Consider the following 14,152-nt stretch of genomic DNA (forward strand, 5'->3'; position numbering starts at 1 on the left):
AACCTCCTGGTCCTAGAGATGATAACTGGTCTGTAAGCCAGAGCAGTGAGGTTCAACAGAGGAGATGTTTAAAGGCCTTGGCTCGCTTGTAAACTTCAGACATGTCTGGAGGGGAGGGTACACACATGTTCTGTTGTGCCCATAGGCACAGATCTAGGATCAACTTACCTTCCCCATGAGCGTCAGAGGGGAAAGACAAAAACAGACCCTGGATCAGTGTCTAGACCGGGGCAGCTTCATCCTAGTGTGCATCACACACCTGACACATATGACATCACACAGAGTGACATCAGCACCATGTTTTGGGGTTTGGGCTGGGAGATGTTGCGTAAGCAGTAACAGCATGGTAGGCTTTGATAGAGAGAGAACGTGCACCAGATTTACTACAGACAGAAAACACATAGGCAAACCTCATTCCACATAGCAACTATTGTATGTACAGTCCTCTCCTCTGTTAGCCTACATCCAGCTTGAGAGAGAGAGAGAGAGAGAGAGAGAGAGAGAGAGAGAGAGAGAGAGAGAGAGAGAGAGAGAGAGAGAGAGAGAGAGAGAGAGAGAGAGAGAGAGAGAGAGAGAGAGAGAGAGAGAGAGAGAGAGAGAATTAAATGGATCCTGATTGCTGCTCTATTCCCTTTCTCCCTCCTTTATCTGTTAATGCTCTTGTGGGTTGGGCGGTCCTAGCCAATGAAATGCCTCTCTCTCAGACCTGTCCTTTGCCGAATGGGGTGGCAGACAAGGGCAGGAGGGCGTGGCAGGAGGCAGACAAGAAAGGCAGTGTGAGGCGTGGAGAGTGGGAATTTCAGGTTGGACATCCTCCCACTATGGAGAAGACTTCCTATTAGCCCTGACCAGTGTGGTGGGTGGGGTTTGTGGTGTTCCGTTGACATCCCGTTGGTGCCTCCAGTCGGCCCGCCCCTCACACAGCGCCCTGCGCCAGCGGAGCAACTCCCCCAGGGTGGCGGACTCGTCCCCCCCACATCCACGCAGATGCTGGATCACCTGGCAGAAGGAGAGGGGTTAATTAAATCATGTAAAAATGTACTAATGATCTCCTATCAATCTCATCCTAGAGAAAGCAATAAACAAACAGCATAGAGTACAATACAGAACAGTACATATGGCCAGGGTGAGTATGAGTAAGATGCGGAGTGGTCTATAATGGCCAGCAGTGGGGTAATGGAGGAGGATAGGAAAGATCACTAAACCTAATTTTCTCTCATATCTCAATGGGTCTCTAAAAGAGCTGGAGGAATACCTCTGATATATCTATCATATTCATATTCTGATCATGATCTGGTTGGCGCAAGCCTCCACATCAGCTGAAGAGAAATAGGTCACACCGCAAGAGTAATCTGGGCCTGATCCATCATTCTGAAAGGAGCCATAATCATTGAGCTGATTCCCTCTCTGTTTACTCTCAGTGGGCCAGTTCCCTTCTAGGCCCGTTAGAACGGAGGCAGAGGAAATAAACCTGTGCTCATCAACTGTGGCCCACTTTGATGAAAAGATTTAATGACATATCATTTCCATATCCTGATTCTGGAGAGTCTATATATCAACACTAACAGGGATGAAGGTGTGTGTGTGTGTGTGTGTGTGTGTGTGTGTGTGTGTGTGTGTGTGTGTGTGTGTGTGTGTGTGTGTGTGTGTGTGTGTGTGTGTGTGTGTGTGTGTGTGTGTGTGTGCTAGTGTGTTTGTGAGCTGGCAATGGGCTCTGACAGGATGGTGGCATGAAGCAGCAACCCCTCACACACTTGCTTCACCCATATCCCCCCCAGCCTCCCATCAGTGTCTGTGCAGCACGTCATCAGTCACCAGCCAGATCAGTCAGACAAGAATTCCAATCATCCACAGCCACTTTATGCCAGCGACCGATCAGCGACCAACTGATTGTTGCTAGGGCAGAAACTGAAACTCAGTCCTCATATAGCTTTAACACTGTATAAGGGTTTTCAATGTAGTGGAGAGGTGTCCAAAAATGGTTGGTCTAACCCCTTTCCCCTGTTTCACTGACTTGGGTATAGAAGTGAACCTGTTGCGTTACTGCAGTAAACAGAAGCTAAGACACAGACATGCACACACAGTCTGTGTTGTGGTTAAGCTATTGCTGCTATGCTGATGATGTTGAGGGGATGGCGATTCCTGTCTGTGTTTTCCATCTCTGTTCTGTTCAGAAGGGGAGCAGAGCGTCACGGCTAAATAAAACCACAGCAGGGACTCATACCACAACATTTTCCCTGCACTACGCCAAGCACACAGTACAGCACTGACGCACTCTAGGAATCCAGGCCACACACACACACGCACAAACGCAGACACACACACGCACACACAAATGCACAGTAATGCGCACACACATTGACAGACACATCCACACACATACATTGATAGCCTGTACCAGCACAGTGCTCAGTGACCTAATCTATAATTTACACATCCCTGCCAGGCTATTCTGAGCCATGATGCCAGGAACACTGGCTACTGGAACAGTAGACATGCACACCGTGTCCTACTGTCATATGCACGTTAGGGCTGGGCGATATGGACAAAATATCATATCACGACAGTTTTGACGGTATGCCGGTATTTGTCGGTATTTTATGTCTTTGAATAATAAAAGTTCTAAATATGCTTTATGAGTAGTTCATGACACTAGGGTGGCAACACATAAATTATAAGTGACTTCAATGGGGTTTTCTCCATTTATCGTGTTCAATCCAACTCCAAAGAAAAACATGTTTTTATTTTTTCATCAATTTCTGCATTTCCTGTACTTTTATTATAATTTCAACACTGTGACATGCAGCATGATGTGGGCAAAAAATATAGGCCTAGTTAATTGTTAGCTGTTCGAATCATGGAAATACAATGATTATTCTAATTCTACAGTTAGAATATAGTGGGCAGCACCTTGAACACATTGTTGTTTGAAATTACAACAAATTTATAAACAAGGGAGGAATTAACTGATAGTGTCACGTTCGTCGTATGGAGTAGACCAAAACGCAGCGGGAATGTGTATACTCATCTTCTTTTATTTAGAAGGGAACTTGAACACTTAACAAAATAACAAACAATTGATGAAGACAGTTCTGTAAGGCAACACGCTATACACGGAACAACTACCCACAAACACAGTGACAAAAACCCCTTACTTAAATATGGCCTCCAATTAAAAGCAACGAAGAACAGCTGCTTCCAATTGAAGGCCAAACCAAAAACCCTGAACATAGAAATAGACTAAATAGACACAGAAATAGAAATATACTAACATAGAACATAGCCCCCCCCAAAAAACACACTAAACAAACACCCCCTGACCAAACTACAATAACAAACAACCCCTTTTACTGGTCAGGATGTGACAGTACCCCCCCCCCCCAAGGTGCTGACCCCGGATGCACCTCAAACAAAAAACACAAAAATAAACCCCAAAACAAAAATAATCCCAAACTAAAGGGAGGGAAGGGAGGGTGGCCACCCCCCTCCCCAATCCTCCTACTACGGATGTGGCTCAGGCTCTGGCTTAGGTCCATAAACTAGCCTGCCCACCCCCCTTGAAAGCTCATGCCTGAATACCCCTACAGAAGTCTCTGGGCTAAGGCACGTTGCTGGAGACCTCGGGCTGGAGGGCAACTCTGGCTGCGCCGGTTCCGGACTGGAGGGCGACTCTGGATGTGCCGGTTCCGGACTGGAGGGCCGTCTCTGTCGGTTCTGGACTGGAGGACCGTCTCTGTCGGTTCCGGACTGGAGGGCCGTCTCTGTCGGTTCCGGACTGGAGGGCCGTCTCTGTCGGTTCCGGACTGTGGGCCGTCTCTGTCGGTTCCGGACTGTGGGCCGTCTCTGTCGGTTCCGGACTGTGGGCCGTCTCTGTCGGTTCCGGACTGTGGGCCGTCTCTGTCGTTTGCGGACTGTGGGCCGTCTCTGTCGGTTCCAGACTGTGGGCCGTCTCTGTCGGTTCCGGACTGTAGGACGTCGCTGGAAGCACTGGATGGGGCACTGTCGCCGGAAGCTCTAGACGGGGCACTGTCGCCGGAAGCTCTAGACGGGGCACTGTCGCCGGAAGCGCTAGAAGGGGCACTGTCACCGGAAGCTCTAGACGGGGCACTGTTGCCGGAAGCTCTAGACGGGGACTGCTCACTAAAGACCTGGTGCGTGGGGCTGGCTTTGGAGACACCAGACTAGGGACGCGCACCACAGGGCTAGTGCGAGGAGCAGGAACAGGACGTACTGGACTGGGCTGATGCACTGGAGGCCTGGTGCGTGGTGCTGGCTTTGGAGGCGCCAGACTAGGGACACGCACCTCAAGGCTAGTGCGAGGAGCAGGAACTGGATGCACTGGGCCATGAATAAGCACTGGAGGTCTGGAGCGCACAACCTGCACAACCCGTCCTGGCTGGGTTGTAACAATAGACCTGCACGGGCGGAGTGCTGGCACAGGGCGAACTGGGCTGTGCAGAGTACTGATGGCTGCCGTGCATAGAGCAGGCGTAGGGTAGCCTGGACCCAGGAGACGCACTGGTGGCCAGATGTATTGTGCCGGCGCACTTCTCCCAGGCTGGATGCCCACTCTAGCACGGCACTTACGAGGGGCTGGAATGTAGCGCACCGGGCTATGAGTGCGCATGGGCGAGATCGTGCGCACTTCCGCATAGACTGGCGCTCTCACCTCCAAACGATCCCCATAATAAGCACGGGGAGTTGGCTCAGGTCTATTGCCTGACCTAGCCACACTCCCCGTGTGCCCCTCCCCCCCAAAAAAACAAGCCTCTCGCACTTGCCAATCGGCGCGTATAATGCCTCGTAACGGTGCCGCTCCGCCTTGGCTGTCTCCAGCTCCTCCTTAGGGCGTCGGTACTCCCCAGTCTGGTGCCATGGTCCTGCCCCGTCCAAAATTTCCTCCCATGTCCACGACTCCAGATACCTCTGCTGCTCCTTCCTCCGCTGCTTGGTCTGTTGTTGGTGGGTAGTTCTGTAACGTTCGTTGTATGGAGTAGACCAAAACGCAGGGGGAATGTGTATACTCATCTTCTTTTATTTAGAAGGGAACTTGAACACTTAACAAAATAACAAACAATTGACGAAGACAGTCCTGTAAGGCAACACGCTATACACGGAACAACTACCCACAAACACAGTGACAAAAACCCCTTACTTAAATATGGCCTCCAATTAAAAGCAACGAAGAACAGCTGCTTCCAATTGAAGGCCAAACCAAAAACCCTGAACATAGAAATAGACTAAATAGACACAGACATAGAAATATACTAACATAGAACATAGCCCAAAAACCCCCGAAACACACTAAACAAACACCCCCTGCCACGCCCTGACCAAACTACAATAACAAACAACCCCTTTTACTGGTCAGGACGTGACAGACAGGGTGAAAACCAAAGTGTTAGTCAGTGTTTCCAGGTGACCCTAATTAGATGTTATATGACATGTTTTCTTACTTCATGTAGCTAGTTAGCTAGCTAGCTAGCCAACATATTCATGTTTCACCTATTCCTCTCTGATTAGATAATGTTGCACAAAAATGCTTATCTAGGCCTACACCAGCACTGGTACCAGGCAGCATTAGCTAGCTAGCTACGTTTGCGCTGACTTAGTACATTTAGAAACTAACTAGCAATTAGCATTAGCGGCTAACACTAACTATTTTAGCAACACCTTGCTAAGAAAAGACAAACTAGCAGATAGTAGTTTGCAGTCAGTAAGACACAAACGAATAGTGTATAGAACGCTTGTGGAAAGCAGCATGTCACCAACATTGTTACATTCATCTGACCATGGAGAGTGAACGGCAAGAAAGGGCTTGTGACTCAGTGATCAAGCAACTGCTCTCTCCTTAAGTGAGAGGGGGCAGGGCTTGGTGTGGTTAGCGGCATGCAGCAGCAGGAGGAGAGGGAGAGAGATGACTAGTAGCAGCAAACAAAGTAAACAATAAAAATGGATATTAAACGCACCGAAGTAACGTATCACATTTAACAAACCAAACATTGAAATACCATTATAGAAGTTAAAGTAAAAAAACTCAAACCGGTCTGTGCATCAATACCGATATATAGTAAATTACGGTATACCACCCCGCCCTAATGCGCACGCATGTGCACACAACACACACACACAAGATAGAGATGCATGGAGACACATGAACAGACAAACAAACCCAATGACATTATGCTATTCACATAGACACATTCAGTAGTCCACAGTGAGTGATTGTGATTCTATGACTCTCTCTACTCCTTAATGAGTAACATCAACCACATCTGGTAGTCTGATGTTACAGTAGCCATGGTAAAGATGATGCAATTAATTTCCCCTACACACAGCCAACACAGACAGACAGACAACTCATTCACTCTATTGATAGAATATTAAGTAGTTTAGTTTTTCAAATGAGACAAACGATCAATCGCCAATACTGGCAAGCACACATACAAACATGTTAAATCGAATACACACCCATACACTCAGACAGACACGCGCACGAACACACACACACGCTCTCTCTTTTTATCTCTATATTTCTCTCTCTTGCTCTCTTAAATGACTCCTCCCCTAGCGAGAGACGGGTATAAAGCAATATGGTAATAGTATGGTAATGATATGGTAATAAAATGATAATCTGGGATGAACAGTGGTTATTCTCAGCTGTCAATCAAAGGTTAGGGGTGGCCAACTCCCACTGGGATAAAACACTGGGGAAGCAGATAGAACAGAAAAGCCATGGGGGGAAATCAGAAAGAACAACATAGACCAGTACACATCAACTGAGAGGGTATAGTGAAGACAGTAAAATAGGATGAACAGTGTTTTTTATTTACTAAGCCATTTTATTTGTACTTGTATCTCAGGGATTCTTAAAAGTTGGGAAAATCATTGTCCGGCAGGGAAACTTTATTTTTATAGTTGAAAAAATTCATAATTTTTGCTTAAAATGTATATTTAGGGGAATATTTATATATATGTTTTTTTTTTTTGCTGTTGTTGTAATTTTCAAAATATTTTCAATATTATTCATTTCCATGTCGGCTCTGTGCCAGGAAATGCACTTGTCCAGAGCAAAGGATCACAATTTCAAACTCCCCCAAAAAGTGTTTAAAATTCTAAAAACTGTCAAAAAAGAATAAAGGATCTCATGTAGTTTCTTGCAATAGCCCTCTCTGACTATAAAGAATAATTTCCTCAAAACTGTGATTCCTAAAAAATGTGTCCGGAGTTTTGGTCAACAGCTTCAAATTGATCTAAAATCCTAAATGAATCAAAAATATGCAGGGTCAGCTATAGTATAACAACCTGTTCTTCATCTCCTGATTACATGTAGCGCATCAAGACAATGCATGGTCCTGAAAGTCCTCTACTTTTGATTGATTTAAACAAACAATACTGAAATCACCATGGTCACAACCATAATCTGTCAACTCCAATCATCCTTATAGATTAAGATAGAATATGATTTATGGTTCAGATATATTACATTTAATTAAGTTTTAGAGTCAAAGCAACTGACGAAAAACTAAATTGATACTAATTTGTCAACTCTGTAAGATTTAGTCTAACGTCAACTCCGTCAGAGTGCTGTAAAATCTGGTAGAATGGTTATTCTTATTGGGGATTTTTTAAATGAATAATTTTCCAAATTTTCCAAATGTTTATAATAAACGTATTTTTAGAGGCAAAAATCTGTTTTGAGTATCAGTTGTCAACTCAATCAGAGGTTTGTCAACTCTGTCACTGATTGCTAACACCCCTACGATCAATAAACATTCCAATCACTGTTCTGCAACATACGCAACTATTGAAGTATTTGCTGTGCTAGAACCAGGGGATAATTGCTTTATGAATGTTGTTTTATGTTATGAATCTAGAAAAACATACCAAAATGCTATCGAAATTACCCCTGACGCATTACATAGTGCTATCAAACAAAACAAAAAGAAGTTTGGAGATTTATATTACATATTTTAATAATCTGATGTTAGAATGAAACAATGACATCAATCCAGTTTATTGCATTTTATTTAAAAAAAAATCCTTGATGTGTATTTGGTATACCGTATATATCTATATCTATCAAACTCAACTCTGGACCTCAAAGCCAGTTCCACTGCATTTTTCATTGTTCCCCTCTAATTAGGGACTGATTTAGACCTGGGACACCAGGTGTGTGCAACTAACAATCAGGTAGAACAGAAAACCAGCAGGCTCCGGACCTCGTAAGGTAAGATTTTTTTTTCAGTTTTTCACAATTCCTGACATTTAATATTAGTAACAATTCCCTGTCTTAGGTCAGTTAGGATCTCCACTTTATTTAAAGAATTTGAAATGTCTTAATAATAGTAGAGAGAATGATTTAATTCAGCATTTATTTTTTTCATTACATTCCCAGTGGGTCAGAAGTTTACATACACTCAATTAGTATTTGATAGCATTGTCTTTAAATTGTTTAACATGGGTCAAACATTTCATGTAGCATTCCACAAGCTTCCCACAATAAGTTGGGTGAATTTGGCCCATTCCTTCTGACAGAACTGGTATAACTGAGTCAGGTTTGTAGGCCTCCTTGCTCGCACACACTTTTTCAGTTCTGCCCACAAGTGTTCTACAGGGTTGAGGTCAGGGCTGTGTGACAACCACTCCAACACCTTGACTTTGTTGTCCTTAAGCCATTTTGCCACAACTTTGGAAGTACACTTGGGGTCATTGTCCATTTGGAAGACCCATTTGCGACCAAGCTTTAACTTCCTGACTGATGTCTTGAGATGTTGCTTCAATATATCCACATAATTGTCCGTCTTCATGATGCCATCTATTTTGTGAAGTGCACCAGTTCCTCCTGCAGCAAAGCACCCCCACAACATGATGATGCCACCCCCGTGCTTCACGGTTGGGATGGTGTTCTTCGGCTTGCAAGCCTCCCCCTTTTTCCTCCAAACATAACGACGGTCATTATGACCAAACAGTTCTATTTTTGGTTCATCAGACCAGAGGACATTTCTCCAAAAAGTACGATCTTTGTCCCCATGTGCAGTTGCAAACCGTAGTCTGGCTTCTTTCTGGCTGTTTTGGAGCAGTGGCTTCTTCCTTGCTGAGCGGTCTTTCAGGTCATGTCAATATAGGACTCGTTTAACTGTGGATGTAACTGTGTTTAACTGTGGACTTCAATACAAAACCTAGGAGGCTCTTGGTTCTCAGCCCGTTCCATAGTTATTCTTATTATTTTTTAATTTCCCCAATTTCATGATATCCAATTGGTAGTCACAGTCTTGTCCCATCGCTGCAACTCCCATGCTGACTCGGGAGAGGCGAAGGTCGAGAGCCATGCGTCCTCCGAAACACGACCCCGCCAAGCCACACTGCTTCTTGACACACTGCTCGATTAACCCGGAAGCCAGCCGCACCAATGTGTCGGAGGAAACACAGTACAGCTGACGATCAAAGTCAGTGTGCATGCGCCCAGCCCACACAAGGAGTTGCAAGAGCATGATGGGACAAGGACATCCCAGCCGGCAAACCCCTCCCCTAACCCGGACGACACTGAGCCAATTGTGCGCCGCCTCATGGGTCTCCCAGTCGCGGCTGGCTGCGACACAGCCCGGGCTCGAACCTGGATCTGTAGTGACGACTCTAGCACTGATCAGTGCCTTAGGCCGCTGCGCAACTCAAGAGACCGTTCCATAGACTTACATAGTAATTATGACAACATCCGGAGGATGTCCTCCAACCTATCAGAGCTCTTGTAGTATGAACTGACACCCAATCAAAGGATCAGAGAATACATTTAGTACTAAAAGCATAAACTACAGCTAGCTAGCACTGCAGTGCATAAAATGTGGTGAGTAGTAGACTCAAAGATAGAGAAAGAAAATAGGTAATTTTCAACAAATTAATTTCTTCAAAAATGAAGGAGAAGCAAGAGATTGAGAGAGAGAGAGAAAGAGAGAGATGTCGTCTTTTTTTCACTTTCAGTGTTACTTACTTAGCTAGCAAATGCAGCTAGCCAGTTTAGTTACACAAACACTCGGCTCAAACAGAGGGATGCTATGTTAGCTTACTGGCTACGACTATCCAACACAACACTGGAACTCTTCCAAGTCAAGGTAAAGCTTTTGGTTGTATTAATTTATTGCTTACTGACTGTAACGTTACTGCAGGATTGTAGCGGGTTTACTAACGCATTAGTTCTATTAGCTATGTTGACTGGGATTTTACTTTAGCTACTGTAATATGTGGACAACTATGTAGGCTGTGTGTAGCAGTTATGACATGGTTTGGCTTGGAAAGGTTTTTTCGCCTAGTACAGCTGATGTGTTGTTCATTGAAGTCCACAAACAAAGGGATAAGGTAAGAGGAAGAAAGTGCATAGAAGAGAGAAGGAATTCAACGTTGCTGCTCATGAAAGTGAACTGTGTTTATGCTTGATTCCTTCCACTGATTCTGGAGAAAAACATTTCTTAAACGGAAGCAAATGAAACGGGGATAAAAATACCTGAATGTGTCCGATAGAAACTCTTGTTTACAACTGTTGGACTAATGATTACACCGATGCAGGCAAGAGTGTGCAAGGCGGTATTGAATGTGTCACGGTCTGTCCATGTGTCACTGTCTGTTATCTCAAATTTTTCTCTTGACCTGTGTGCACCCACACTGTAAACTTTCATTCATCCGCTAGGTTGTAGCAAACTCATGATGGGTATAGGGGAAATTTTAGCATCATGTTGTAACCTAAACCTATCGATGTTATATTGAACTGGGTCAATGGAATATGAAATAAAGTCATCCAACATGCTGTAATAGAAATAAGGCCTTGCTCATGAAAAAAACAATTGTCCTCCCTCATCATAAATGGCACTGACCGCCACTGACCCACACACAGACTGTGTCCCAGGGTAATAATCCTAATAAAGGAAAAGATAAGGACCTTGCTGATATTCTCTCTAAATAACACACACATACACACAAGAGAGAAAGCACGAGAAAGAAGGAGTGACCGCTAATGACCTAGATGTGTGGCCTCCCTGCTCCACACGCATGGCTTAGGGAAAAAGAGAGATTTCAGGAAACCCAGCAGGACAAAATCACACACACGCTTCAATTCTGAGAAGGCTCTGTGTGCGACAGGTCAACAACACCAGACCTGCATATACACACGAACATACACAGACAAACAACACAAACACGTATGTCACATTGTGTACACACACTCTCATGTAAGACTGGGATTATCCTGAGTGGATTGGATGTGGGGAGACAAGCTCTCACGCCTTTCCACCCAGCCCCGTCCTCTACATACCTCTTTCAATCACTCTCTTTATCCCTCTCTCTATTCTTCCTCCCCTCATTTCTGTCCATTTCCATGCCTTAGGAGAACAACCAGAGTACCCTTTGGGTGCCCCCTAATCCCTTTCTTGCCTCCCTCTGGCATTGTGGCACAATTGGGTCCTTCAGCAGTCACTCTACTGAACTGGCCAATGGGAAAAAACAAACAAACAATCATGTGTTTCCTTATGAGATCAGTGCAGAGCACCACTGTCTACATGCACTAAAGCCCACCCGTTCATTGCCAATTAAAACCTATCCATCCCCCTCTTCCCTCTCTTCCCCATTCATCCCTCCTTCTCTTTCCCCGCTCTTCTGATCTACTAATCCCACATAAACACAGTTTGGAATGTGGCTAATAGAATGGGATTCTGGGTCGCGGAGTCTTTCGCACCTCTTCAATGAACTCATCATAATGGAACTGGGACCGGGTTCCAACCATCCAGAGAGGCAGGCCTGATTAGATAGGGGACGGAGAATGAAGTCACTTCAGTCCCTATTGAGTTTTCAACACCAGTTAACTTATCATAAGAATAATGAGTTCCCAAGGTTCAAAATGAAGGGCTTTTTCAGGGCAATGCTGAATGCATCTTTTGTTGTGTTGTTACAAAGACAGCAGGTGCCCTGAGGGATATTCATGGAGGATATAGGAGTTACTTTAATCTATAACTATGGGACTGTGGTGTACCATTCTCTGTTACATTTTAATGTTGAATGGAAATTCACTATGGATGTTTCATGATCCCGGGAACAATGCTAGGCTGTCTTTTGAGATATACAGTATAACTAAATTCTCCATCACAATGCATTTTTCCATAGTCGCCCTACATCCATCTTGGCGCTCATTTGCGTGAATTGCAGCAAACTTTTACATTTTTGTTTGACTAAAACAGAAATCAAGGGTTATCAAAGAGATGCAGATATAGGTCAAGGTCCTCCATATCACCTCCGTCACATGGAAGCAATGTAGCAATCACAAGCAATTTCCTTCATTAAATAATCTATGCCGATCCTTTCAACAATTGTTTTTCAATCATAGTCAAAGAAAATTAATTGATTGATGAATGCCAATGTGAAGGAAAAGGGGATGGGCGCCATGAATTCAGTACAAATATAAACAATCCAGCAGATGAGCGGAGAAAAAAACAGTGTAAAAAAACTGCAGCTCTCTTTTGTTTGAGAAGATAACAGACGTGGACATGAATATACACCCACTTTTAGCACACTGTTGTGAATGAGTCTATGTGTGTTTGTCTGTGCTTGTGTGTGTGTGTGTGCGTGTGTATGTGTGTGTGCGTGTGTGTGTGTGTGTGTGTGTGTGTGTGTGTGTGTGTGTGTGTGTGTGTGTGTGCGTGTGCGCGTGTGTGTGTGTTTGCCTCTGTGTGTGTGCGCATGTGTGCGCATGCGTGTGTGCGCACGTCTGCGTGGGCGTGCGTGTGCATGTTTATGCGTGTGTGTGTGGTCCAAGGACAACCTCCAAGAGCATCTCTCACCCAAGGACGTCTGACAAAGAAGCTGAGAACCAAGGTCTGCACCCAAACATGTGATTAATGTTCTCCAAACATGTCCGTCTTTGAGTGGGGCCTGTCCAGGCTGTGATTATGTGGAGGTAGCTCCCTAAGCTACTTATATTGAGGTTAGCCCGGGGTCACTCCACTGAGCCGTACGACAGGTTGGTTTACACCCCAACTCTCATTGAGCTGCTCCACAGGAGAGAACCACTCACTGACAAACTACCTCATCTAAACTCTACTTAACGCTAGCCATTTACCTCCACCACCTAACAATCTAACCCCACCTAACCAACTGGGAGTATGTATACCATTAACTCTTTCACTGCACTTTCCTGACTTACCCTATACACTTTACCCACTACAGGCCACTTCTCTGCACACTTCTGTACTGCACACTGTCTGACTCTAGCTCATCTTTCCACCTGACTCTACACACTTCCTTCTCTAATTCATGGCCTAAAACATAAGTAATAACTTACCCCCTCCCCCATAGACATTTCATGGAATGAACAATACAGTTATTGCTTTAGCTTTCCCTCCTGTTGGCTTGGTGGAGTTTTCGCCATATTGCATATACCTGTCCAATCCTTTCAGATGAACAACCTGTAGTAGGTGACTGAGGGTTAGGGGTTTAACTAGGGATCACTCCCCCCACCCCTTAGCTGAATGTCAGACCAGAGAGTGGAGCACAGAGTCAAACCCAGAGCTGCAGTTTCCTTTCTGAGCGATGAGCGGAAGAGGGTAGAATGAGGTTGCCTCTTATACACGTGGATCCAAAATCAGTTTTCCCCTCCTAATGGTTAAGTTTAGGATTACAGGGATGACAATCTGATCCTAGATCTGTGGTTAGGGGTAACTTCTCCTAGGAGCAGGGTGACAGGATACAGGAAGTGGACTGAACAAGAAGAGGAAGTGTGGAAGGGAGGGAGAGCATCGAGCTAGGGTATGATACGGTCAACCACACTCACCCCGTCCCTAATGTGAGGGGTGCTCCCGCGCCCGCCATGCCTTAGAGTGCAGCCCCCGCACCGAAGGGCGAGAAGTTGAGATGACCCCTCTGGAAGAAGATAAAGAGAGAAAGACAGCCATATCCTTTAGTACGGAGGAGAGAGTGAGTGAGTGAGTGAGTGAGTGAGTGAGTGAGTGAGTGAGTGAGTGAGTGAGTGAGTGAGTGAGTGAGTGAGTGAGTGAGTGAGAGAGAGAGAGAGAGAGAGAGAGAGAGAGAGAGAGAGAGAGAGAGAGAGAGAGAGAGAGAGAGAGAGAGAGAGAGAGAGAGAGCAGAATTCCCCAATACACTACTGTTAAGATTC

The 14,152-nt window shown here is 45.0% G+C and overlaps 1 protein-coding gene across 1 annotated transcript in view; it reads right to left on the reverse strand.

Annotated features, from left to right (window-relative positions):
• Nucleotides 1-547: 547 nt before the first annotated feature.
• LOC106582129 (unconventional myosin-XVI) overlaps nt 548-14,152 on the reverse strand; it is a 174,611-nt gene continuing 161,006 nt past the window's right edge. Inside the window, 1 exon segment of the mRNA XM_045704630.1 lies at nt 548-999. Within this exon segment, the coding sequence (XP_045560586.1) occupies nt 820-999 (180 nt within the window). The 3' untranslated portion in view covers nt 548-819.

The sequence above is a fragment of the Salmo salar genome, chromosome ssa21 (genome assembly GCF_905237065.1).
Source record: "Salmo salar chromosome ssa21, Ssal_v3.1, whole genome shotgun sequence".
NCBI classification, from domain to species: Eukaryota; Metazoa; Chordata; class Actinopteri; order Salmoniformes; family Salmonidae; genus Salmo; species Salmo salar.